At 40.4% G+C, this 27,211-nt stretch overlaps 1 protein-coding gene, 2 long non-coding RNA genes and 1 pseudogene across 4 annotated transcripts; 2 read left to right on the top strand and 2 right to left on the bottom strand.

The window, feature by feature from the left end:
* The first annotated feature begins 50 nt into the window (after positions 1-50).
* On the top strand, positions 51-18,396 carry LOC140622090 (uncharacterized). 2 transcript variants are annotated; one of them, XR_012021800.1, is made up of 3 exons: positions 51-163; positions 16,187-16,254; positions 17,928-18,396. It is a non-coding gene; the product is annotated as an uncharacterized lncRNA (long non-coding RNA). The 2 variants fall into 2 exon arrangements; XR_012021799.1 differs by lacking the exon at positions 16,187-16,254.
* LOC140622089 (uncharacterized) lies at positions 6,466-7,551 on the bottom strand. The gene is made up of 2 exons (XR_012021798.1): positions 7,360-7,551; positions 6,466-7,245 (listed from the first exon to the last, which is right to left on the bottom strand). It is a non-coding gene; the product is annotated as an uncharacterized lncRNA (long non-coding RNA).
* Positions 7,607-8,622, top strand: LOC140622087 (TSSK6-activating co-chaperone protein-like; annotated as a pseudogene).
* Positions 18,397-18,887: 491 nt separating the features above from the next.
* On the bottom strand, positions 18,888-26,718 carry LOC140622033 (5-hydroxytryptamine receptor 3E-like). The gene is made up of 8 exons (XM_072807459.1): positions 26,678-26,718; positions 24,589-24,841; positions 21,424-21,617; positions 21,168-21,337; positions 20,690-20,850; positions 19,888-20,092; positions 19,505-19,720; positions 18,888-19,378 (listed from the first exon to the last, which is right to left on the bottom strand). Exons 1-8 carry the CDS (start codon positions 26,716-26,718, stop codon positions 19,149-19,151), a joined length of 1,470 nt encoding a protein of 489 aa, XP_072663560.1. The 3' UTR covers positions 18,888-19,148.
* Positions 26,719-27,211: the final 493 nt, after the last annotated feature.

The following is a 27,211-nucleotide window of genomic DNA, read 5'->3' as shown; positions in this document are numbered from 1 at the left end:
AGAAGGGAAGGGGGGTGGAGACTAAGGAGAGAGCAGTGCGCAGGCGTGGCCCGTAGGCACCGCCCCGCCTGGGGTGTGAGCGGGGAGGAGCTAGTAGTGAGTGCCCCGCCGGCCGAGGCGCCGGGTGGGTTGCAGTCCTAAGGACCTCAGACTCGATTTGCAGGTATAGTAGGCCTTCATTTGTACGGGAACAAGCGGAGGTTCTTGAGGGATGCTAGGACTTGGGGTCTCTGCGAAGGGGCCAGGTCCATTAAGTATGCAATCAGCCTCGCCCGGAGCATTAACAATTGTAGTCCTCCATCTACATTCTAGTCGCTTAAATGTGACCCGGCACCTTGGGGAGCTCGGAACCCAGTCTGTCATCCCCGTCCCTCAGGGAACTCACGGTCCACCTAAATACAGAACCTGGTATAGGAGGGAGAGTAGTAGTTCTGTTGAGCGCTGATGGTGGCCAGGGGACGATACGAGCGTTGAGTCATTTAATTCTTCACACATTTCTGCAAGAACAGCTTATCATTCGTTCATTCATTCATTCATTCATTCATTTCTTGAACTCTCAGAAGGGTGAACCTCCCACCCAGCTACTAAGGGAAGAACTGGTCCTGGAGCCTGATCTGTCTGACTTCATAGTTTCACAGTCTTTCTGCTTAAATGATGTGGGGATGAAAGTTACGATTTTATGATTTCATTTCTTCGTTCATTCGGCCTATCAGCATTTATTGAAACCCTACTGATCATTAGAGTGGAATTGGGGCGGATCCAGGAACACCCATGAAGTTGAGTGGGACTGGAATTAAGCCTTGGAGGCGGAAGGAACTGCGAGCCCAGAGGTGCAAAGCTCTAGGCTTGGAAGGTGCGGTAGGATTGGGGGGAGAAGGGGATCCCTGGGTGGCGCAGCCTGCCTTTGGCCCAGGACGTGATCCTGGAGTCCCGGGATCGAGTCCCACATCAGGCTCCCGGCATGGAGCCTGCTTCTCCCTCCTCCTGTGTCTCTGCCTCTCTCTCTCTCTCTACGTCTATCATAAACAAACAAATAAATAAATAAATAAATAAATAAATAAATAAATAAATAAATCTAAAAAAAAAAAAAGGATTGGGGGGAAAGGCGGCCGCTGCAGGGAGAAAACCAGGCCTGCTGGGGAGCCAGACTGTGGGGACTCAGTGGAAGCGAGGCAATGCAGCTTGGGTGTCATTTGGTAGGTCAGGAGCTTTCCAGTAAGGCCCCCTGCCCTTTCCGCCCAAATTCCACGATCCGTTTATCCTGCAGTTTCTGCAAACGTTGTTCCCAGGCCAGCGTTGCGCGTTGGGATTGCACGTGGGAAGGCTTAGATTTCTTGTTTTCATACAGGACCAGGGAGATCTTTCATTTCTTCCTCATACTAGTGAATGATAGCGCTGGGCAAAAACCATTTCTTTCTTTCTTCTTTCTTTCTTTCTTTCTTTCTTTCTTTCTTTCTTTCTTTCTTTCTTTCTTTCTTCTTTCTTATTCATGAGAAACACAGAGAGAGGCAGAGACATAGGCAGAGGGAGAAACAGGTGCCTGGAGGGAGCCCCATGTGGGACACCATCCAGCACCCCAGGATCACCCCCTTAACCAAAGGCAGATGCTCAAGCACTGAGCTAACCAGGCGTCCCCCAAATCCATTTCTTAAGGATTTTGGAAAATGTAGCCTGGAGAAGGAAAGGCAGAAGGCAACTTAGTAAATTTTTTCAATTAGTTTGAAAACTTAGTAAATGTTTTCAATTAAATTTCAATACAATTTCAATACATTGAAAAGAATGCTATTCTACTGTCCTACAAATCCATAGGCAGGAAGAGAAAAAAAAGGATGATTAAATTGGACTAGTGGGGATCCCTGGGTGGCTCAGTGGTTTAGCGCCGCCTTTGGTCCAGGGCATGATCCTAGAGACCCAGGATCGAGTCCCACATCGGGCTCCCTGCATGGAACCTGCTTCTCCCTCTGCCTGTGTCTTTGCCTCTCTCTCTGTGTGTGTCTCTCATGAATAAATAAAATAAAATCTTTTAAAAAAATAAATAAATTGGACTAGTGATTTGTAGACACAGAGACAGAGGTGGGGTGATGGTGGTAGTGGTGGAGGTAAAGCATGTGGAAAGCAGGTTCAATTTTGGAAACTTTTATTTATTCATTCATTCATTCATTCATGAGAAACACACACACACACACACACACACACACACACAGAGGCAGAGACACAGGCAGAAGCAGGTTCCATGCAGGGAGCCTGAAGTGGGACTCGATCCCAGGTCTCCAGGATCACACCCTGGGCTGAAGGTGGTGCTAAACCGCAGAGCCACCCAGGCTGCCCCAATTTTGGAAAATTTTAAATGACTCTTGTGACCCAGTAAAGTGGTAAGTGATAAAACCAGGCCTTCTAATTCTGAAGACAAGTAACTGGGTAGATAAGGGTTTTAATGGATGGGTCTCAGGGAGAATGTTTGTTCAAAACTTACTCGACTCAATAACAATAACAACAACAATCCAAACAAAAATGAGTCAAGTACATGAAAAGATGCTCAACGTCTCTAAACATTAGGGAATTACAAATTAAAAGTACAATGAGGTGTCACCTTGCATCCATTGAGATGGCCACTATCAAAAAGCCAAAACAAAACAAAACGGAAAATAGCAAGTGTTAGTGAGGATGTGGAGAAATTGGAATCCTTGTGCAGTTAGTGAGAATGTAAAACAGTACAGCTGCTGTGGAAAACAGGACAGTGGTTCTTCAAAATATTAAACATAGAATTATCATATGATTCAGCAATTCTACTTCTGGATATATACCCCAAAAAAGTGAAAGCAGGGACTCAGATATTTATACACCCATGTTTATAGCATCATTATTCACAATAGCTAAAACAGGGAAGCAACCCAAATATCCACATATATGACCGAATATTATTCAGCCTTAAAAAGGAAGGAAATTCTGACATGAGTTATAGCATGGATGAACCTTGAGGACATTATGCTAAGTGAAATAAGCCAGTCACAGAAAGACAAATACTGTATGATTCCATTTATATAAGGTACCTGGAAGAGTCATAATCATACAGATAGTAGACTGTGGTTGCAAGGGTGGCCAGGACTAGCCCTTATTTGAAAGAGAGTGCATGTTGATAAACATTCAGATTTTTTTTGCAGGTTTTGCTATTGCAGGTAATGCTGCAAAAAGCATCCTCCTATTGATATCTTTATTGCATTCATTTTCTTATAATTCCTTCTTAAAGGAGAGTGACAGGTTCAAATTGGATACAATTCCCATGGTGACTGATAGGCTATTGAATGCACTGGGAAGCCTGCTAAGGCTGAATTGCTTAATTATTACATAATTGCTATCCATGAAAAATGTGTCTTTTTGTCCTTGCAACAGCAATGTATGGAAGTACCAGTTTCCCTGCAGCCTCACCAACAGAAGAGGTTGTCAACAATTTGGAGTTTCTTCAATCCACAGAGAAAAAGAAGTGTAGTTTTAATTTTCATTTTTCTTATTTTGAGAAATGTTGAACATCTTTTTACATAGTAAAAGACTATCTGTATTTCTTTGGTCAACTATCAGTTCTGGTTCTTTTTGTAAATTAATATATTAGCATTAAGGTTTCAAAATGGATCTTGAGTATCAATCAGTTTAGAACGTAAGGTCTGTGAATACCAGGGCTTTCCAATCTGTTTTATTCACGACTCTATCCCAGATGTCTAGAGGGAATACTTGCACATGGCACATACATGCTCAATAAATATTTGCTGAATGAATGACTGGTTTTTGCTGGTCAGTAAGTGAGAGTCTGGTGAGACAACTTTTTTTTTTTAAATTGTTCACAATAAAGAGGAGTTTTATTTTAGGAAAAACTCATGATGGTCTTTATTCAAGGATGTTTAATTTCTAAAGCCCCAAACCAACATTGTTTTTTAAAATTTAAATTCAATTAATTAACAGATATTGAATTATTATTTTTATAGGTAGAGGTGAATGACTCGTCAGTCTTATATAATATCCAGTGCTCATTGCACCATGTGCCCTCCTTAATGTCCATCACCCAGTTACCCCATTCCCCTTCCCTTCCCACAACCCTCAGTTTGTTCCCTATGATTAAGAGTCTCTTAGGGCTTGTGATGAGACAACTTGAGGCAAATAAATAAAAGTAATTTCAGACTCTCCCATGCTGAGGCTCATTTTTTTTTGTTTTGTTTTTTAATTGTGGTAAAATACACCCAACATAAAATTTCCCATCTTAACCATTTTTAAGTGCACAATTCAGTAGTGTTAAGGACATACAATTATTGTGTTATTGACACCACCACCCATCCATAGAACTCTTTGTATGTTGCAGGACTAAAGCTCTGTACTCATTAAACAACTCCTCATTCCCATCTCCCCTCCGCTCTGGCAACCAGTGTTCTACTCTCTGTCTCTATGAATTTGGGTATTCTAGATACCTATATAAGTGAATTATACAATATTTGTTCTTTTGTGACCAGTTTATTTCACTTAGCATAATATCTTCAAGGTTCACGCATGTTGCAGTGTAGGTCAGAATTTCCTTCCTTTGTAAGGCTGAAGAGTATTCCATTGTGTGTATATACCGTATTTCATTTATCAGTTCATCCATCAATAGACATTTGGGTTACTTACATGTTTTAGCTATTGTGAATAATGGTCCTGTGAACATGGGCATATAAGTATCTGTTTAAGCCCCTGCTTTCACTTTTTTTGGGGGGGGTATACATCCAGAAGTAGAATTGCTGGATGATTTGGTAATTCTGTGTTTAATTTTTTTTTGAAGAACCACCTTCCTTTTTTCCACAGCAGCTGTACCATTTTGTATTCTCACCAGAGTCCACTAGGGCTCAAATTTCTTTTTTTAAAGGTTTATTTATATTTTAAAAATATTATTTATGTACTCATGAGAGAGAGAGAGAGAGAGAGAGAGAGGCAGAGACATAGGCAGAGGGAGAAGCAGGCCCCATGCAGGGAGCCTGACGTTGGACTCGATCCTGAGTCTTCAGGATCAGGCCCTGGTGGCGCTAAACCGCTGAGCCACCTTGGCTGCCCAAGGGTTCTAATTTCTCCACATTCTTACTAACACTTGTTATTAGCTTTTTATTTTATTTTATTAATTTTTAAAAAATATTTTATTTATTTATTCATGAGAGAGAGAGAGAGGCAGAGACACAGGCAGAGGGAGAAGCAGGCTCCATGCAGGGAGCCTGATGCGGGACTCGTTCCGGGGACTCCAGGATCATACCTTGGGCCAAAGGTAGGCACTAAACCGCTGAGCTACCCACCCAGGGGTCCCCTGTTATTAGCTTTTTTTTTTTTTTTTTATTTTTATTTATTTATGATAGTCACAGAAAGAGAGAGAGAGAGAGAGGCAGAGACTCAGGCAGAGGGAGAAGCAGGCTCCATGCACCGGGAGCCCGATGTGGGATTCGATCCCGGGTCTCCGGGATCACGCCCTGGGCCAAAGGCAGGCGCCAAACCGCTGCGCCACCCAGGGATCCCTGTTATTAGCTTTTTAAATAAAACTTTATTTTGTAATAGTCATCATAGTAAGTATAAAGTGATACCTCATTGTGGTTTTAATTTTTATCTCTTTAATAACTAGTGCTGTTCAGTATCTTTCCATGTGCATAATTATTCGCCATTTGTGTATCTGTTGAGAAATGTCTAAGTCTTTTCCCCATTTTTAATTTTTTTTAAGTTGTAGGAGTTCTTTATATATTCTGGATATCAATCTCTTATCAGTTACATTATTTGCAAATATTTCCTCCAACTCCATGGGTTGCCTTTTCACTCCATTGATAATGTCCTTCCATGCACAGAAGTTTTTACTTTGGTGAAGTCCAACTTATCTATTTTTCTTTTGTTACCTGTACTTTTGGTGTAACATCCACGAAATCATTGCCAAATCCAATGCCATGAGGTTTTTCTTCTATGTTTTAACTTTTATTTTTTATTTATTTATTTATTTATTTATTTATTTATTTATTTATTTAATGTTTTAACTTTTAAATGACCCCCCCTCGCCCCCTCCCACCCCCCCGTTTTTTTGCTCTTCGGGTTCTATGATAGAGATGTCAAAATAATCGTAGGATATGTCCCCTGCTGGATACCATTGATACATGCACAAGAGCTGGCTGTTTCCATGCATTGCTAAAGAGTCAGGGCTTTGGTGATTGAATGCATCAAATTGGGGGATTGAACACTTTGATAGTAAATCTTAGAGCCTTTGGTGCTTCTCAGCTGGGCTTACTTGTGGCTTATCAGAATCAGTTGTTCACTGCCACAAGTGTTTATTTTTCTAGTTACTTTTGGGGCTGGAGTTGTTGTTCTGAAAGTTGAGGGTTCTAAATATGTTATAGGATAGCCGAGGTTACTACTATTCATGTCCTAGTTTGCTAGAAAATGACAGAATAACTAAAGGTCTGAGTACTCTCTCATTCTGGGTTTTTGCTTTTTTGTTTTTGTTTTTTTTTTTTAATATTAACTCTCACCTCCAGTAATAAAACTAGTTTCTATAGGTATAACAATCATCTTTGTCTTCCAGGCTGAGAGTTAAGGAAAAAAATATCCTCTAAACTTTCTATAGCTCAGTCAAAACAAGCTGGAGTTATACAAAAGAAACTTCACTCAAAAGCTTAAGGGAAGGAGTGCCTGGGTGGCTCAGTCCATTACGCACGTCTGGTGCTTGATTTCTGCTCAAGTTGTGGTCTCAGGGTGTGAGATTGGGCCCCTTGTTGGGGCTCCACGCTCAGTGGGAAGTCTGCTTATCTCTCTTCCTCTCTCACTCTCTCCCCCTACTCACATATGTACTCACTTCCCCTCTCTCTCTAAAATAAATAAATCTTAAAAACAAAAAACAAACAAACAAACAAAAAAAAACTTAAGAGAAGAAGGGAGGGGAAAAAAGAGAAAATAAAGTCATTGATATATATAATACTTTACTTGGGCTGGGCCTTGATAAGGTGCTAGAGGGTGGCATGTGGAGTTGGGCACCTCTACCTCCCAGAGATCATTGCTGTGTTGTGCACCAACCTATTCTCCAATTATCTTAGACTTACTTTTGATAGAGTGTCCCAGAACTCTAAAGAGGGCCTCACCATATCTACAATGTACAGTGTATCTACCCCAGGATACCTGTGGGAAGCTGTTTGTCTTGGCTACTCTGAAACCAGTTTTCTTGAAGACACCTTGAGCTTTGTGGATGGAGAGAGGGCCAATAGGGTTCTTGAGACAGCATTGCCAAGAAGAAAAAAAGTATGGCTAATGGATCAGCTTGATTATCAGAGTCTTGAATCTATGGAGCAGGGGTTATAGGAACAGTATGATACTATATCTGACCTGATCTTTATCCAGCCTCCCCCAAGGGACATGTGCTTCTGGAGGGGGAGGCTATGGTATGAAGAAGAGGAACCAGGTAGGGTGACCATCTGTCCCTGTTGTCCAGGACTAATCCATTTTTAGCGCTGAAAGTCCTATATCCTGGACTCAAGCAAACTCTCAGTCCTTGGCAAATTGGAATGTTTGGTTACCATAGAGGCAGGTCACTAGGCATCAGGAGTTCTGCTGTGGTAACTCCCCCCTTAAAGAGCCTACCTGGAGAAATAACCAGAGCTTCCTCAATACCTGGACAAGAAGGAGACCCTGAGTCTGGTGGGCCAGAGGATATTAGCAACACTGTGGCGCTTACTGGTGGCAGAACTGCAAAACATCAAAGACAAAAAGAGCTTAAAGGCAGCCAGAGAGAAAATATATATCCAAAGGGGAACAAAAATTAGATTGAGCAAAAATGGAAGCCAGAAGATAATAGCATAACATCTTTAAAGTGTTGAGAGAAAATACTGTCAGCCTAGAATTCTCTTCACAGAGAAATTATCTTTCAAGAACAAGGGTGAAATACATACATTTTCAGAATTTTTTTAAAAAAGATTTATTTATTTATTTATTTATTTATTTATTTATTTATTTATTTATGAGAGACACACAGAGAGAGGCAGAGACATAGGCAGAGGGAGAAGCAGGCTCCCTGTGGGGGAGGACAGGAGAAGGGCTGGTGCTGCAGAAGGAAAACGTTGAGGGAAGCCCTGTTACTGGGAGACTCTGAAGGCACCACACCTCTTGGTGTCCAGATGGAGCAGCATGCTAGCCACCCAAATGGAAAAGTCAAAGAGGAAAATAATGCCATGCTTCTGTGTTGAGCTTTATTAATCTTTAAGCAAATTCCCCACCGGTGACTTTCCTGAACATCCAAAGAACAAAGCTGCCCTCAGGAGTTGAACACAAGCCCAAGGAATGCCTGGGACTCCTAGAATGTATGTATACCAACCTCCAGCTTCAGACCCAACTTGCCCAACAACAGGTGGCTATTTTGGAAAATTTACAAGCATCCATGACACAGCTGGCTCCTGGGAGGGGAAGCAAGAAGTCTTCCCTTCCAGTCTTATCCTGCAATCTGCTTTTAAATCACCTGTCCCAGTTCAGTAAATGAATTGTGGAACAACAACAACAAAAAAATCAATGTGGGACTCGATCCCAGGACTCCAGGATCACAACCTGAGCCGAAGGCAGATGCTCAACCACTGAGCCACCCAGGTGCCCCATATTTTCAGATTAATAAAAACATATAATTAATCATAAAAAGATCTTTATTAATGGAACTTCTTTTTTTTTTAAATTTTTATTTGTTTATGATAGTCACAGAGAGAGAGAGACAGAGACACAGGCAGAGGGAGAAGCAGGCTCCATGCACCGGGAGCCCGACATGGGATTGGATCCCGGGTCTCCAGGATCGCGCCCTGGGCCAAAGGCAGGCGCCAAACCGCTGCGCCACCCAGGGATCCCTATTAATGGAACTTCTTAAGTTCTACTGTCCAGTGCAGTAGCTGCTAGCCACATATGGCTATTTAAGTTAAAATTATAAAATAGAAAATAAATAAAATAAAATTATAAAATAATAAATTCAGTGATTAGTAACATTTGCCATATTTCGAGTGTTCAGTAATCAAGTGTGGCCAGTAGCTTGTATATTGGACAGTACAGATATTGATGATTTCCACCATTTTGAATAGCATATTGAATAGCACTGTTAAAAGATCTACCTCAAGCAGAAGGAGAAAATTCCAGAACAAAGGTCTGAGATGCAGAATGGAAGATCTAGTAAAAAAAAAAAAAGTAAATGTGTGAGTAAATCTCACACATACATAGGATTTATAGGATTTATAAATTTATAAATAATATTAATGTCTAAACTGAGGAGGGTTAAAAAAGAAAGTGCCAAATTACTTGCACATATAAGTCAAGAAGGAGATGATTAGAGTTAAAATATTCTAAGATCTTTTTATTATTCATGTAAAAAGTGGATCAAAAAATTCAACAGTATGCTGTTTGCAAGCAACACACTTAAATATAAGGACTCAGAAAAGCTGAGAGAGATGAAAAAAGATGCACCAGGCAAATATTGTTCAAAACAAATCTGTTGATAAATTTTACAAGAAATTGAAACACTTTATAATGATAAAGCTTTAATTTGCCAGGAAGATAAAATATTTCAAATTCTGTGCTCCTAAAATGAAGCTTCAAAGCATATGAAGTAAAAATTGACAAAACTACAAGAAATAATTGACAAACACACCATTATAGTAAAAGGTTTTAAATATATTTCTCTCAGTATTTGGTAGATCAAAAAGGTAAATGAATAAGGATACAGAAGACTTGAATATCACAATTAACCATTTTGATTTAATAGATATATGTAGAACACCGTTCAATAAGTGAATAATACACATTATTTCCAGATGCCTGTGGGACATTTGTGAGTATTAACCATGCATAAAGCAAATCTCAACAGATATCAAGGAATTGGTATTATATAGACCCTTTCCATGAAAAATATGGTCCGAGAGCAACATCAGCATCATGTGACAACCTGTTAGACATGTATAAGCTAAAAAAAGAAAAAAGGAATGTATAAGCTCAGGGGCACCTAGCTGGCTTAGTTGGTAGACCATGTGACTCTTGATCTCAGGATCCTAAGTCCAAGGCCCACATTGGGCATGGAGCTTACTTAAAAAAAAAAAAAGTAAAAAAATCAGGCCCACCCCTAGATCTCCTGGGTCAAAATCTGCATTTTGACAAGATCCCCAGAGGATTCATGTGTGTATTAAAGTTTGATACAAAGCATGTTTTCTTGTTCCTCTTTCTTTTCTTAATGTATTTTTAAAATTTTTAAAAATTTAAGTAATCTCTATACCTGATGTGGAACTCAAACTCACAGCCCTGAGATTAAGAGTCACATGCTCTTCCAAACCCAGCCAGTCAGGCACCCCATAAGAAGGCTTTTTTAAAAAAATGTAAACTCCTAAGCCCAACATGAGGCTTAAATTCACAACAACACAAAGCATGTTTCCTAATCACAGTATAATTGAGTTAGAAATCAATAATATGAAGATAATTAAGAAAATTCCATGTATTTGGAAATTAAAAACACTTCTGAAAATAGTTATACATACATATATATCTCATGTGTATATTGTATGACATATGATGATATATATATATTTGATATATATATATGATACAGTTTATTCCATCTGCAGATAATACTTGTGTATTTGTCAACCCTGGCTGGTTTCCTGAGTCTGTAACCCCAAAATTGAGAATCACTGCCTCAAACTGTGCCATAATACTAGTTTAACTGTAGATAATATTTTGAGAACCAGTAATGTGCTTTTTTTTTTTTTTTTTTTTTTTTTATCTTTCTGAATACGTGACATCATCATAGCTGGTTTGAGGTCTGCATCTGCCTGAGAAGAGATTAGGATGTGTCACAGAAAGGAGACAAAAGGAAAGAAAAAGGCAAGGTTTTTTTTTTTTTTTTTTTTTTTTAAGATTTTATTTATTTGAGAGAAAGAGCATGAGTGAGAGAGAGCATGAGCAGGGGGAGGGGCAGAGGGAAAAGCAGACTCCCTGCCGAGCAGGGCTCCGAAAACAGGGCTTGATCTCAGGATCCTGGGATTATGACCTGAGCTGAAGGTAGATGCTTAACTGACTGAGGCACCCAGGTGCCCCAATAGTTTTTTTTTAAAGATTTTATTTATTTGAAAAAAAAAAAAGATTTTATTTATTTGAGAGAGTGAGCAAGAGAGAATATGAGTGGGAAAAGGGGTAGAGGGAGAGGGAGAGGCAGGTTCTCCACGGAGCAGGGAGCTTGATCCCAGGACCTTGGAATCATGATCTGAGCTAAAGGCAGAGGTTTAGCTGACTGAGCCATCCAGGCACCCCGAGAAACAGCATTATTTTAAAAACCTTTTATAATGTAAAAGTTCAAATATATACAAAAGTAGAAAAAGTGGTATAATGAATCCTTGTGTACCTGGCACCATATAAAACAATGATCAACTCATAAAGAATCTTATTCCATCTGTAGCACCCCCCCCCCATTTTTGCCTTTCCCTTTGGATTATTTTATTTTTAAAGATTTTATTTTTTATTTGAGAGAGAGAGCAGAAGAGAGAGTGAGCTCGGGGGAGGCACAGAGGGAGAGGGAGAAATAGGCTCCCTGCTGAGCATGGAGCCCGATGTAGGGCTTGATCCTAGGACCCTGAGATCATGACCTGAGCCAAAGGCAGATGTTTAACCAACTGAGCCACCCAGGTGCCACTCCCTTTGGATTATTTTATTATTTTAAAGATTTTATTTATTTATTAATTAGAGCGGCTCATGACTTGAACCTAGACCAAGAGTCAGAGTATTAACTGACTGAGCCACCCAGACACCCCTGTGCTTTTTCTTTGAACAGTTTATTGTTTTACAGGGTCAAAAGAAGAAAGCTCATACATGCAGTTGTTGAAATATCTCCCAAGTTTTTCTCTTTTCTTTTTTTTAAAATAATTTTTTAAAAAGATTTTATTCATTCATGAGAAACACAGAAACAGGCAGAGACATAGGCAGAGGGAGAAGCAGGCTCCCGCAGGAAGTCCTATATGGGACTCAATCCTGGGTCTCTGGGATCACGCCCCAAGCTAAAGGCAGACGCTCAACCACTGAGCCACCCAGGCATCCCATTTTTCTCTTTTCAAAAAAGTATTTTGGAATAATTTTAGATTCACAGAAAAGTTGCAAAATAGTAGAGTTTCCTAATATTCTTTCCCTAATGTTAACATTAACATTAACCGTAATGTTAACATTAACCGTAGTACAATTATGAAAGCCAGGAACTGGTAATAATATTAAGTAAGCTACAGAGTTTATTAGAATTTTAACAATTTTCCCCTTCAGTATCACTTTTTTCTGTTCCAGGATTCCACCAAGGTCCCCCATTGCATTACATTTGTTTTCACTTCCGTAGTGTCCTCCAATCTGTGACAACTCTTCAGTCTTTCCTTGTCTTTCTTGACTTTGACACTTTTGATAAGTACTGATCAGTTATTTTGTAGAATATCACTCAATTTCATTTTATTTAGCAGCTTTAGAATTACGTACCATATAGTCCACTTATTTAACATGCACACTTCAATGTTTTTACTATATTTAAATGAGGTGTGCAACTATCCCCATAATCTAACTTTAGTACATTTTCATCATCCCATAAAGAAACCTTATACCCATTAGCAGTTACTCCCCTTTCCTCCCAACTGAATGCTGTCTCCTCCGCCAGCCATAGCCAGCTCCTATCTACTTCATATCTCTGTGGATGTGCCTATTCTGGACATTTTATATAAATGGTATGACACAGTGTAGCCTTTTGTGTATTTCATTTAACATAGCATTCTCAAAGTTCATCCATGCTCTGGCATGTATCAGTACTTCATTATTTTTTAATGATCAAATAACATTCCATCATAAGTATATACTAGATTTTGTTTATCTATCATCAGTGGATGGGCATTTGGCTTGTTTCCATTTCTTGGCAATTATTATAAATAATACTACTACGAACATTTGTATACAAGTCTGTGTGGACATATGTTTTTATTTGTCTTGAGTATATACGTTGGAGTAGAGTTGTTGAGTCATATGGTAAGTCTATTTTAACATTTTGAGGAACCATCAAACTATGCTCCAAAGAGGCTGAACCATTTTACATTCCCATCAGCAAAGTATTCAGTTTCAAAGGTTCATATTCAAAGGTTCCACTTTCTCTATGTCCTCACCAATACTTGTTATTATCTGTTTTCCTTTTTTTAAAAAAATATTTATTTATTTATTTATTTATTTATTTATTTATTTATTTATTTATTTATTTATTTATGATAGACTTAGAAAGAGAGAGAGAGAGAGGCAGAGGAGGAGGGAGAAGCAAGCTCCAGGCCGGGAGCCCGACGCGGGACTCGATCCCGGGACTCCAGGATCGCGCCCTGGGCCAAAGGCAGGTGCCAAACCGCTGAGACACCCAGGGATCCCCAATCTGTCTTCTTAATTATAGCCATCCTTATGAGTATGAATGGTGTCTCACTGTGATATTGTTTTTTTTAATTGTGATTTTGATATGCATTTTCCTAATTATTAAGATGTTGAGCATCTTTTAATATTTATTGGCCATTTGTATATCTTCTTTGATGAAATATCTATTCAAATTATTTGCTTTTTTAAAAAATTGGTTATCTACTTACTGTTGAGTTGTAAGAATATAATAATATTATTATATTATTATTTATATCATCTGGAGACAAGTCCTTTATCAGATATATGAACTTCAAATATTTTTTTCCCTGTGTGTGGGGTTTGTCTTTCCTTTCCTTTCCCCTCCCTCCCTCCCTCCCTCCCTCCCTTCCTTCCTTCCTTCCTTCCTTCCTTCCTTCCTTCCTTCCTTTCTTCCTTCCTTCTTCTTCATTCTTTCTGATTTTATTTTCAAGTAATCTCAACACCCAATGTGGGGCTCACACCCACAGCCCCAAGATCAAGAGTTGCATATTTCACTGACTGAGCCAGCCAGGTGCCCCTCCCACTTTCTTGATGATTCTTTTAAAGCACAAAGGTTTTAAATTTTGATGAAGTCCTATTTATCTACCTTTTATCATTTGTGCATTTGATGTTGTATCTAAGAAACCATTAACAAACCCAAGATTATGAAGATTTACTCCTATGTAAAAAACTATATAAAAACTCCTATATATATATATTTTAAAAAACCCTCTTTTCTATGAGTTTTAGCTTTTACTTTTAGTTCTGTGATCTACTTTGAGTTAATTTTTCTTAAGATTTTTTTTTCTTAATTCATTTGAGAGAGAGAAAGGGCAAGAGAGCTTGAGCAGGGAGAGGGTCAAAGGGAGTGGGCAAAGCAGACTCCCTGCTGAGCAGGCAGCCCAACCTGAGGCTGGTGGAGCCCAGGACCCTGGGATCATGAACCTGAGCCAAAGGCAGACACTTAATTAACTGATCCACCTAAGCACTCTTGAGTTAATTTTTGTGCAGGTGAGTTGGGAATCCAGTCATTCTTTTGCATATTGAAATGTAATTGTCCTACTATCATTTGCTGAAAAAATTATTCTTTGTCCCCTTTGAATTGTCTTGGTCTCTTTGGGTTTTAAAAAATTATTAATTAATTAATTTTTAAGATTTTATTTATGTGAAAGAGAGCACAAGCAGGGGTGGGACAGAGGGAGAGGGAGAAGCAGACTCCCTGCTGAGCAGGGAACTCCATGTGGGACTGGATCATAGGACCCTGGGATCATGACCTGAGTCAAAGCAGATGCTTACTTAACTGACTGAGGTACCTAGGTGTCCAGTTTTGGGGTTTCTTTCTTTTCTTTTCTTTTTCTTTCTTTCTTTTTTTTTTTTTTTTTTTTTTTTTACAGATTTATTTATTTGAGAGAGAGGGAGAGTTGAGTGGGGGGAGGGGCAAAGGGAGAGAATTCTCAAGAGGACTCCCAGCTGAGTGCAGAGCCCCACACAGGGCTCAGTTCCAGGACCCTGAAATCATGACCTGAGCTGAAATCAAGAGCTGGCCGCTTGACAACCGAGCCACCCAGGTGCTTCTGTCTTGGTCCCTTTGTAAAAAAATAAATTAATCATAAATATTAGGGTTTGTTTATGAACTCTCAATTCTTTTTTTTTTTTTTTAATTTTTATTTATTTATGATAGTCACAGAGAGAGAAAGAGAGAGAGGCAGAGACATAGGCAGAGGGAGAAGCAGGCTCCATGCACCGGAAGCCCGATGTGGGATTCGATCCCAGGTCTCCAGGATCGCGCCCTGGGCCAAAGGCAGGCGCCAAACCGCTGCACCACCCAGGGATCCCCTCTCAATTCTATTTCATTGATCACTATGTCTGTTCTTATGTCAGCAACACATTATCTCCATTTTTTTAGTTTGTGGTAAGTTTTGAAATCAGGTATTATGGGACCACCAACTGTGTTCTCTTCCATGATTATTTTGGCTATTCTGAGTCTCTTGCATTTCCTTACAAATTTTAGAATCAAGCTGGTCAATTTCTCCAAAAAAAGGCAGGTAGTATTTTGATAAGGATTATGTTGAATTTGTAGGTTAATATTGCCATCTTCACAATATTAAGTTTTCCAAATCTAGAACATGATATATGTTTCCATTTATTTACTTTTTATTATTTTTTAAAGATTTTATTTATTTATTCATGAGAGACAGAGAGAGAGAGAGAGAGTGAGGCAGAGACACAGGCAGAGGGAGAAGCAGGCTCCATGCAGGGAGCCCGACGTGGACTCTCCCAGGTTTCTAGGATCACGCCCTGGACTGAAGGCAGTGTTAAACTGCTGAGCCAGCTGGGCTACCCTATTTCCATTTATTTTGATCTTCTTTAATTTTTTCAGTAGTATTTTATAGTTTTCAATATATAAATCTTATACTTTTGTTAAATTTATTCTTAAATGTCTTATTTTTTATGATTCCTAATTTTATTGTCAGGTTATTTATTGCTAGTATGTAAATATAATGCTTTTTGTATGTTGATTTTTGTATCCTATAATCTTGCAGAACTCATTTACAGTTATACTTCATTTTATCACATTTAGTTTTATTGTACCTCACAGAATTTTATTTTTATTATTATTATTTTTTTACAAATTGAAGATTTGCAGCAATCCTGCATCAAGCAAGTCTATCAGCACCATTTTTCAAACAGCACTTGCTCACTTTCTGTCTCTGTCCATTTTGGTAATTCAATATTTCAATCTTTTTCATTGCTTTATTTGTTACAGTGATCCGTGATTAGTGATCTGTGATGTTTCTATTATAATTGTCTTGGAGTGCCGCACACTATGCCCATGTAAGTCGGTGAACTTAATAAATGTTTGTGTTCTGATTGCTCCACCAACTGGCCATTCCCCCATCTCTCCCTTTCCTCTGGCTTCCTCATTCCTTCAGTCAAAACAATATTGAAATTAAGCCAGTGAGCCTTTAGGAGTTCAAATGAAAGGAAGGGTCATACTTCTCTCACTTTAACCCAAAAGCTAGAAGTGATTCAGCTTAGAGAGGAATGCATGCCAAAAATGAGAAGATCAAAAGCCTGGTCTCTTGCACCAAGCAGTTATCCAAATTATGAATACCAAGGAAAAATTCTTGGAGCACCTGGGTGGTGCAGTTGGTTAAACGTTGGACTCTTTGTTTCGTCTTAGGTCATGATCTCAGGGTCATGAGATCGAGCTGTGCTCAGTGCAGAGTCTGCCTGGGTTTCTCTCTCCCTCTTCCTCTGCCCCTTCCCCCCTGCACACTCTTTCTCTTTCTCTCTCAAATAAAAAATCTTTGAAAAGTTCTTAAAGGAAATGAAAAGTGTTACTACAGTGAACGCATGAATGATAAGAAAGTAAAACAGCCTTATTGCTGCTATGGAGAAAGTTTGAGTGGTCTGGATAGATCAAGTCAGTCACAACAATCCCGTAAACCAAAGCCTAATCCAGAGCAAGGTCCTAATTCTTCTCAATTCTGTGCATGCTGAGAGAGGTGAGGAAGCTGCAGCAGAAAAATGCAAAGCTAGCAGAGGTTGGTTCATGTGATTTAAGGAAAGAAACCATTTACATAGTATAAATGTACAAGGTGGAGCAGCCAATTGTTCATGCAGAGGCTGCAGTAAGTTATCCAGAAGATCTAGCTAAGATAATTAATGAAGGTGGCTACCCTAAACAGCAGGTTTTCAAGGTAGAGAAACAGATTTCTATCGGAAGAAGATGCCACCTAGGACTTTCATAGCTACAGAGGAGAAGTCAATGCCTGGCTTTAAAGCTTCAAAGGATAGGCTAACTCTCTTATAAAGAACTAATGTGGCTGGTGACTTTAAGTTGAAGCTAATGCTCATTTACTCTTACAAAAATCCTAAGGCTCTTAAGAATTATGCTAAATCTGCTCTACTTGTGCTCTTTAAATGGAACAACAAAACCTGGATGACAGCACATCTGCATCTGATATGGTTTGCTAAGGTTTTTTTTTTTTTAAGATTTTATTTATTTACTCATAAGAGACACACAGAGAGGCAGAGACATAGATGGAGGGTGAAGCAGGCTCCTTGCAGGGAGCCTGATCCGGGACTCAATCCCCAGACCAGGATCATGCCCTGAGCCAAAGGCAGATGCTCAACCGCCTTAGTAAACCCAGGCGTCCCTGGTTTACTAAGTATTTTAAGCCCACTATTGAGACCTACTGCTCAGAAAAAAAGATTTCTTTCAAAATATTTCTGCTCGTGGACAATGGATCTGGTCACCAAAACTCTGACGGAGATGCACAATGAGATTGATGTTTTCATGCCTGATAATACAACATCCATTCTGCAGCCAGAATGGGTCAAAGTAATTTTGACTTTCAAGTCTTATTATTTAAGAATACATTTTTTAAGGCTGTAGCTGCAATAGATAGTGATTCCTCTGATGGATTTGGACAAAGTAAATTGAAAACCTCTAGAAAAGATTCACCATTCTAGATGCCATTAAAAATATTTGTGATTCATAGGAAGAAGTCAAAATATCGGCATTAACAGAAGTTTGGAAGAGGTTGATTCCAACTTTATGGATGACATGAAGGGGCTCAAAACTTCAGTGGGGGAAGTAACCAGAAATAAAAAGAAAGCTAGAATTAGAAGTGGAGCTTGAAGATGGGACTGGATTGCTGCAATCTCATGATAAGACTAATGGATGAGGAATTGCTCCTTATGGATGAGCAGAGAAAGTGGTTTCTTGAGATGGAAACTACTCCTGGTGAAGATGCTGTGAAGATTGTCAAAATGACAACAAAGGATTTGGAACATTACATAAACTTAGTTGATAAAGCAGTGGCAGGTTTTGAGAGAACTGACTCCAACTTTTAGATCTACTGGAAAACCAAAACGCTCATGGACTCATTTTATTGTGATATTTGCTTTATTGTGGTCTGGAATCTAACCTGCAATATCTCTGCAGTACGCCTGTATAATAATGAAAAAGATGAACAAAAGAATCTACAAGTAAGAAATATGTCTTTTAAAATGTCTAAGAGGGGCACCTGGGTGGCTCAGTTGGTTTAGCGACCAACTCTTGGTTTCAGCTCAGGTCATGATCTCAGGGTCTTGGGATTTAGCCCTGAGTCAGGCTCCATGCTCAGCGTGGTGTCTATTGGAGATTATCTCCATCCCGCGCCCCCCGCCCCCGCGCCCCCGTGCTCCTCCTCTGCTCATGCTCTGTTTTTCTCACTCTCTAAAATAAAAATAAATAAAATCTTTAAAAAAATAAAAATGCCTAAGAAAATTAAAACTTCCCGAACAAGAGAGTTGTTGAACTTGAAGGTAAGAGAAGAGTTTGTTATAGCATCAAAATTTTATCAGAGGCAGAGGGATGCACAGGTGATATTTTGAAACTATCAGTTCTGAATAGTTAATTTGCTACCTGAAAATATGACAAGGAACCAGAGATCTCTGCAGAATGATTTATTGGGACAAGTAAGCAAGCAGAGGAAGTAGGACTAGAACCACATGGGAAGACTGAGGGAAGCCAACACAATGTAGATACAAGAGGAAAATGTCTGGAGTTGGGTTGAGACTGATCAGTGGGGCTGGATTGAGAAGCATGGAATGCAGCAGGGAACTGGTCATCTTTGGGCTATGACAGTCAATACTCAATAAGGGGTAAAGATCTGGCTGGTCTCTGGAAGCCAGAAGCAGTTCTTGCCTGGGATCTGCAGAAGAAGATAGACATCATGCTAGATGTTCCAGAGGACAATGACTGTGACCACAGAGGTTGCCATGAAGAGCAAGTAGAGGCGGAAGAGCAGGGTGTCCATCATGTGGCTGAACTGCACCCACAAGTTGACCAAGTGCTGCCTCTGAGCTTCATCTTCCTGCTGGGCCCTTGTGGACTCAGGACACCCATTTAACTCTGCCTCTCTGGGACCTGACACCTTTCTCACCAACTCCACAGGCTCCTTCACACCTACAGGGGGAAAGAGACTCAGCCATGGGCCATGAAGTGCACCTGAGGAGGGAGGGGGCCACGGAAGGAGGCAGGAGCAGAGCTGTGGGAAGAGGAAGTGTGGGCAGTGCTGACTACTCCCCTTACCAGGCAGATGGGCAGGGGGGAGGCCTATGCCTTTATTTATCTTCTGGGGTGCAGTGGGGCAACATGTCCTTGGGTTGGCCCAGTAGAGGAGCAGAGAGTGGAGCCACCGAGGCATGGGTGGGGGCTGGGTGGTGGCCAGGTGCAGCAGGTAGGTGATGAAAATGGTCTCCAGCAGGCTGACCACCATCAGGGACAGACACAGGGCAAAGTAGACACCTGGAGGGAAGGTAGGCCTACATGTGGTCCAGAGGCACCAACTAAGGACTTCTCTTCCAATCCCACCCCAGCAGGCATAGAGCTTCCTTTTCCTAGTATATCTCCCTCCACTGAGCTAGTTCAGCCAATCCTTCCCACCCTTTTCCCAAAGGCTAGGGAGGCCATACTGATAAGAGGAGTGCCACTGGTGGGGAGTAAGTCATTCATCATGAGCAGGAAGACTTTGTAGCCCAGCAGAAGAGTTATCTTGAATGGAGCACGATTTCCACTTTCTGCTGGCAGGTAGAAGCTGAGGGCATCGATGGCAATCAGGAAGCCACTGGGCACTAAAAGGTTTATGATGTAGAGTCTGGGCCTGCGCCTGATGGCCACCTTGGGAGAGGGAAGAGAAGGCAGTGGATAAGGTATTTGGAGGCTGCCAGGAATAGTAGTGATTATGTCTCTGCCTTTCTTTTCTTTTTCTTATTTAAAATAAAATAAGCATTTTATTTATCTATTTAGAGAGAGAGAGAGAAATAGAGAGAGAGAGAGAGAGAGAGAGAGAGAGAGAATGCATAGAGGGAGGGGCAGAGGGAGAGAGAGAAGCAGACTCCCTACTGAGCAGGGAGCTTGACTGGGGGCTGGATCCCAGAACCTGAGATCATGACCTGAGCCAAAGGCAGATGCTTAATCAATGGAGCCACCTAGATGCTCCATATCTCTCCCTTTCCTGTTGGTCTGATTACCCTGAGATCTAGAGGTATGCAGAATGCAGTTTCATAATTAAGTACAGAATCTGCCAGGGATGAGTTAGGCCAGAGCAGTGAGCTTTAGGGAAAAGAGCATGGCTAGGCAGCCAAGAGAAAAGGTTCAGGTCTGGCAGAAGTAAAACTGAGAAACCCTGAAACTTGGGAGATACCCACCTGGTGGAAATTCTAGGTAAGGGTAGAAGCAAGCAAGGAAGGAAAAAGCAAGGACCTCTGAACTCACATAGAACATGATCTGATCATATAGGCTAGTGCCCAGGGACATCTTTGGGGTGGCCTTGTTGATGCCCAGGAGCTCCCACTCTCCATGTGTTTGAACGATGTCCCGGGACGTGTCTGCTATTTCCCACACTTCTTTCTCCATGCCCAGTAACATGTTCTCCACTGAAAGGGAAATCCAGGTCATTTCCCAAGGATATAGTTGCCTATCAACTCAACTGCACTCTCTTTTTCCATCCTTTCATTAAACACATATTTTTGCGTATCTACCATATGGCAGAAACTTTGCAACAGGGAATGGTATCAACAAGACAGATTTGGGTTCTGCCTTTATGGAAAATATTTAAACATCCATAGAGCCTTAATCTTTGCTTTACCTATACACCTTGGTCACCATCTGTTCATAATTTCTTTATATTTTACTTTCTGTTGTATTGGTTGCTCTCATTCACCCACATCCCTGAGACTCCACTGCAGCTTACCTGTGTAGAGAAATGAGCTGAAGGTGAGTGTGCAGTTCTGCTGGTCAAAAGGGAAGTAGAAGATGTCCAGGTTACAGATGCTGGTCACCTTCATGGGTTTCTTATATCTGATGCGACCTTCATTACTTACGTATGCTGTGAGATCTTTTGGGGTTTTATCTATATCCATACTGTAAGAGAGATGGAGTGGGATGTAGGTATTACGGCTTTTCTTCTTACCTTTTTGGTCATTTCTCAGCCATCTAAGACCACTTATAGTGGCTCCAATGGTATATTGTAAATTCTACTGATTCCAGGAAATGGGGCTTCCCTCTGGCTTTTCCCAGCCCTTAATACGCACAACTCAACGATGAAAATGTCTGGGAGCCATAGGTTCTTGGTTGCCACACTGATCTTCGTGATGCCCTCACACTCTTCTGGGTTCCATCTGATAAATGGGTTATCCCAGACCTAGAGCCCAGTGGAGGAGAAGTGAGAGCCTGATATGAATTGAGGCTATTTTTTCCTGTCCTTTGATTTTTCTTTAAGAGTTATGAAATATTTCAAGCACTTCAAAAGTAGATAAGATAGTATAATAAGCATGTTTTTCTGTCACTCAAACTTTGTAGAATAAATATTTTGATAAATTTACTTTAGCTTTTTTCAAGAAATAAGAATTACAGATAGAATAGAATTGAAACACTCTGTGTTCATTTCTTCATAAATTTTTTTTCCTTCATTAATTTTGATTCCTCTCCTTTCCCATTTCTGTGAGAAACTACTGGTGATCAGAGAAATCCCCTCCTTTCTTCAGTAGGAATGAGATTCAGAGCTGAAAGATCAGTAACTTAGTCTCTCTGAGCTAAAATTTCCTTAGTGTGAAATAAGGGGATTAGTAAGTATCAAATGAAATAAGGCTAATCAATGGATTTTGAAACTAATGTTGTTCATAGGTATTATGTGTTAGTATATAGCATGGCTTCAACTGTCTTCCGGACCCCTTTCACCAGTCTTTATTGTAAGGAGATCTTGAACGAACCCTTGGGTTCTTTGAAGTCAAGAGACTTAGTGGTCTTCCTCTCCTTGGCAGGTACCAGGCACCACCCTCCCTTGTCTCTGGGATGACCTTTCCTAACTCTCTTTTCCAAGGATTGTCCAATTTTGGATGTGCTTGTCTCGTCTAAGGACACTTTCAACAGCAGCTGCAGTTTGTGAAACCACAGCCACAACAGAGGGCTCTATGCACATTAAATGAAGACTTGTACTAGATCAGTGCTTCTCAAATCTCACTTTGTATATAAAACACCTGGGGATTGTATTGAACTGTAGAAGCTGATTCACTACATTGGGTGACTAACTTATCCTGAGGATTTTGCTGGTTTAAGCATTGGAAATTCCACATACTGAGAATTCCTCAGTCTTGGGCATCCTGGGATGGTTGGTTACACTAGGCAAGACCCAAGATTGTGTGCATTTCTAGATTTCCAGCTGGTGTAGTAAACCAGTGCTGCCCATCTGGTAACTACACTTTGGGAGCAATATTAGGTGACCATTACAATTATTCCTCTCCTTCCCTTCAACCAAGCTTTTCAAATTGGAAACTTATTTCATTTACTTTCATTTTCCCCCTCTTGTTTTCTTTTCTTTTTTTTTTTTTTAAAGATTTTATTTATTTATGAGAGACAGAGAGAGAGAGAGGCAGAGACAAAGGCAGAGGGAGAAGCATGCTCCACGTAGGGATCCCGACGTGGGACTCGATCCCGGGTCTCCAGGATCAGGCCTGGGGCTGAAGGCGGTGCTAAACCGCTGAGCCACCCAGGCTGCCCATCCCCTCTTGTTTTCTAATTAATGCACATAAGATAGAAATTTTCTACTGAGTTATACTTTGGCTATATATAAATATATATATAATATACTTTGGCTATATTCATAAACTTTCATATGTAGGACTCTTCATTTCTAATTAGTTCATAATTTCTATTTGCTTTATTTTCTCTTTATTTTTTAAAGATTTATTTATTTATTAGAGAGAGAGAGAGAGCATGCACGCATGAGTGTGCACACAGTGGGAAGAGGCAGAGGGAGAGGGAGAGAGAGTCTCAAGCAGACTCTGAACTAAGTGCCAAATCTGGTGCAGGGCTCTATGTCATGACTCTGAGATCACAACCTGAGCCAAAAGCAGGAGTCGGATGCTTAACTGACTGTGCCACCCAGGCGCCCCTGTTTTCTTGTTAGGCCAAATTATCGGGAAGTTTAATTTTAAATTCCCAGAAAATAAGGTTTTCTTTGGGAGGGCTATCTTTTTCTGGTTAGTTTCATTTTCTTGTATTGTGATCAGAGATTGTGGTCTAGTTAATTTCTGCTTTCTCAACTTTATTGAGATCTTCTTTGTGGCCAAAAATATGGTCAGTGTGGGACAATATTCCATTCATGTCAAAAGATATTCTACATGTTCGTTGGCACAAAGGTTGATGTTTATTAAATCAAGTTTTTTTCTTTTCTTTCTTTCTTTTTTGTTTTTTTTCTAAGTAGGCTCCATGTCCAGCGTGGAGCTCAACATCATGACCCATGACAGCGTGGGCTTAAACTCATGACCCTGAGATCAAGACCTGAGCCAATATCAAGAGTTGATATTGCCAGCTGAGCCATGCAGGCGCCCCTAAATCAAGTTTCTTAATTGAACTGCTAAAAACCACAATATTTTTATTCTTTTTTTACTTGATTTTTGAAAGCAGTATATTGAAGCCTCTCACCATCATTGTAGATTTTTCAACTTCTCCATCATGTGTTCCAAAGATATGTTGTTAGGTACATAAGGGTCATAATTATATCTTTGTTTAAAATCCTTTCTGATTATAAATGAAGAGAGAAAATAAACAGTATTGGCCATACCATTTCCAGCCACAGGAATGATGACAAGAGCTGTAGTTGTTCATCCTGTCAAAAGAATTTCCTGTTTCTAGTATGGTACTGTTAAGAAGTCTGTCCATTCCTCCCACTCCTCACTTTTGTTTACCAACCCCCAGGGTATGTAAAAGTGCTGTGATCAAGACCAACATGTAGATCAAGTACAAGAGCTTGATTAAACCAATGTGTTGGGCCATGGGTTGGAGAGTTGACAGGAGGACTTCTCAACCCTGGCTGTCTCTTAGCATCACTTGAGGAGCTTAAAAATACTGAAGTTTGGGTTCCATCCAATCAGAACCTCTGGGAGTGGAGCCTGAACAGTGGTATGCAGCCAGGGTAAAGAATCACTGGGTGAAAAGAAATTTTCTATGTGCTGTTATATCTCATCCTGTTGAACCAGACACAGTTTCTTTGAGATCCCCATTGGGCAAATGACATATAGCGATGATGGAGGAAGCTGCAATGCAGACAAGGGCTTTTGGGGTTGCCTTGCCAGGGTGGGAAAAAATTAAGGGCCAGAGAGGTCAGCACTCACCACATCTAGGATGGCAGACATAGTGAAGGAGATATTGACTAGAGTGGGGATGCTGAAGTTGGTGACTGGACGGAAAGCCTTCCTGTCAAACGCTGAATCCAGAACAGTGGGGTACACCCCATGCTGGCCAAACCCTGAGCAGTTGATGATGAAGGTACTGCCCTTTCCTGTAGTGGATATAGAATGTGTGAGAAGGAGGGAAGTCTCATGTTGCCTATAGGAAAGGTCCTTATGACAGGATCTTGGGGGTTGCCTGTGATAATAATGATAGCTAAAATTTATTGAGCATTGACTATGTGCCAGGTATAGTCTAAACTCTTAAAACAAATTACCTCATTTAATCCTCCCAACCTCTATCACGTAGAAATGATTTTTATCCTTATGTAATAAATGAGTCAACTGAGATGCAATAAGAGGAATTAAATTCCTGAGGTCAAATATATAAAGGGCAGAAACTGGACTTGATCTGAACCCTAATTTGTTTGCTGTTGCTGCAGCATACACCCCCAATGAGGAGATAGAGAATGGGGAGGAGGATCACCCAGAGGTTGGGTGCTGCCTACCAAGGCCAGGGAGGTGGGTTGGGCTGGAAGGCAAATGATGGAAGCTAATGTGGTAAGGTGAGTTAGGGCTCTGGCCTTCTTCCTAATGTTTCTATTTCCATGCAAAGCATGCCCAAATCCATATGCAAACTGAGCCCTGGGACAGTGATAGCCATCGGATAGGATTCCACTGGGGGGAGGGGGCAAAGAAATGCACCTGTTTCATCTTCACTGCCCCTTATTTCCTTCCTTCTCCCTATTTTGCTGCTCAACTGTCTATCAGTTTTCTACTTTGAGGCTTTTGAGGTATTTCCTCCCCCCCTTTTCTGACTAATAGATATTCCAATTCTCTACTGGTAGAAATTTGTTAGAGGAATAACAACCTGGAATGAGAGAGAGGGTTGTGTGCCAAGAACATCGAGCTTTATCCATTCCCAGAGTCACAGTGCTCTCCAGCTAAATCCTTGAATCATTCTATGAGCAATGAGTATTTATTTGTCAAGCATGGTCTGTGAGTAACCAGATGAACATTTCTAATGTTTTCTGCTGAGTAGACTAGGTGTACAATTTCTTTCTCTTTTTTTGTACTGGCCCCTAAAGCCACCACTGGTACAGCCCTCCTCTATGGACCCTTTCCAGAAGTTATATGACAGTATAAGTGGGAGAGATGACATTTATTGATACCTATCAAATGCCAGGCAGCCACTGCTACTCACTTTCTCTCATTGAATCCTCACCACTCTGCAAGGTAGGTTCTGTTTTACATATGAGGAAACTGGAGCTCAGAGAAGCCAGGTAATTTGCCCAAGGTTAAATAAGGAGCAAAGTGAGGGACCAAGATTCAAACCTAGGTTTGTGTGTCTCCAAATCCCATGTTCTTTCCACTATACCATGCTAACTCCCTGAAAGAGAAGCACACTCCATTTTCACTCTCCACCTGCTACCTTCTGGCATCTTACCTAACCTAGAGCACTTGATTCTGTAGGTGGATGGGCAAGTTATGGCTTGAAATGAGCACTTTGCTAGAATGGGGTGGGTTTCATAGCTATAGAAAAAAAGAATTATACCTGTGTGTAGAAAGATGGATGGACACTTATGCTAAATGGTAGAGAAGACAATCAGGGATAGTTCATGGGAAGAGAAATAGAAGTGTTCCTATGTGGCACATCTCTGGAAGGATATTTTCTATCTTTCAGAGAAGGAAAGTCTATTCAGGCATTATTAAAACAAAATTATGAAATAAGAATGCCCATTTTAGGTAATCTCTGGGAATTGGAAATTTGTAAGAAGTTTCTAGGTGTTCAACTACAGAGAGTCTTTGCTTTTTCCCCCGTTGTTGCCCCTTTCTTACCTTGAAGTAGAAGACTGAGGACAAGGAAGAAGGGGAATCTGTTTTTGTGGAACCAGCTTCCTTCCATCTTCTTTGTCTAAATTCTTCCCTGAGAGTGTGCCAGCACCCGGGAATCCCTAGATTAAAGGATCACAGGCCACACCTAGAGTCTAATTTTGAATATTGATAGCATTGGTTGACCACTGACATTTGTTACCTTCCTGGAAAGAGAGTCCTGGATGTCTTGTTCTTGCCCATGCTGGAGGGTCTGTTTGCTTTTAAGACTTTTTCTCCTATAAAAAATTAAGGAGTCAATCCATTTACTTATTCCAAACCATAAGATATCTAGGAATAAACTTAACCAAAGAGGCAAAAGATCTGTACTCAGGAAACTATAGAACACTCATGAAAGAAATTGAGGAAGACAAAGAAATGGAAAAATATTCCATGTGCATGGATTAGAACAACAAATATTGTTAAAATATCTATGCTACCTAGAGCAATCTGTACATTCAATGCATTCCCTATCAAACTATCAACTTATTTCATAGAATTGGAACAAATAATCCTAAAATTTGTATGGAGCCAGAAAAGACCTCAAATAGCCAAAGAATGTTGAAAAAGAAAACCACAATTCTGGACTTCAAACTCTATTACAAAGATGTAATAATCAAGACAGTGTGGTACGCACAAAAACAGACACATAGAGCAATGGAACAGAATAGAGAACCCAGAAATGGACCCTCAACTC

The sequence above is a fragment of the Canis lupus genome, chromosome 31 (assembly GCF_048164855.1).
Source record: "Canis lupus baileyi chromosome 31, mCanLup2.hap1, whole genome shotgun sequence".
NCBI lineage: Eukaryota > Metazoa > Chordata > Mammalia > Carnivora > Canidae > Canis > Canis lupus.
The sequence above is the reverse complement of the archived record's forward strand: the minus strand, read 5'-3'. Positions and strand labels throughout refer to the sequence as shown.

Bases quoted from the DNA above. Each gene is read 5' to 3' on its own strand.
- LOC140622033 (XM_072807459.1), bottom strand. From the start codon at position 26,718: ATGGGCAAGAACAAGACATCCAGGACTCTCTTTCCAGGAAG. The intron at 20,851-21,167 runs GTAAGCTGCAGT...TTTCCCTTTCAG, and splicing joins CAGCTCATTTCTCTACACAG to TGGAGAACATGTTACTGGGC. The intron at 20,093-20,689 runs GTGAGTTCAGAG...CCCTCTCCCAAG, and splicing joins ATGATCAGATCATGTTCTAT to GTGGCCATCAGGCGCAGGCC.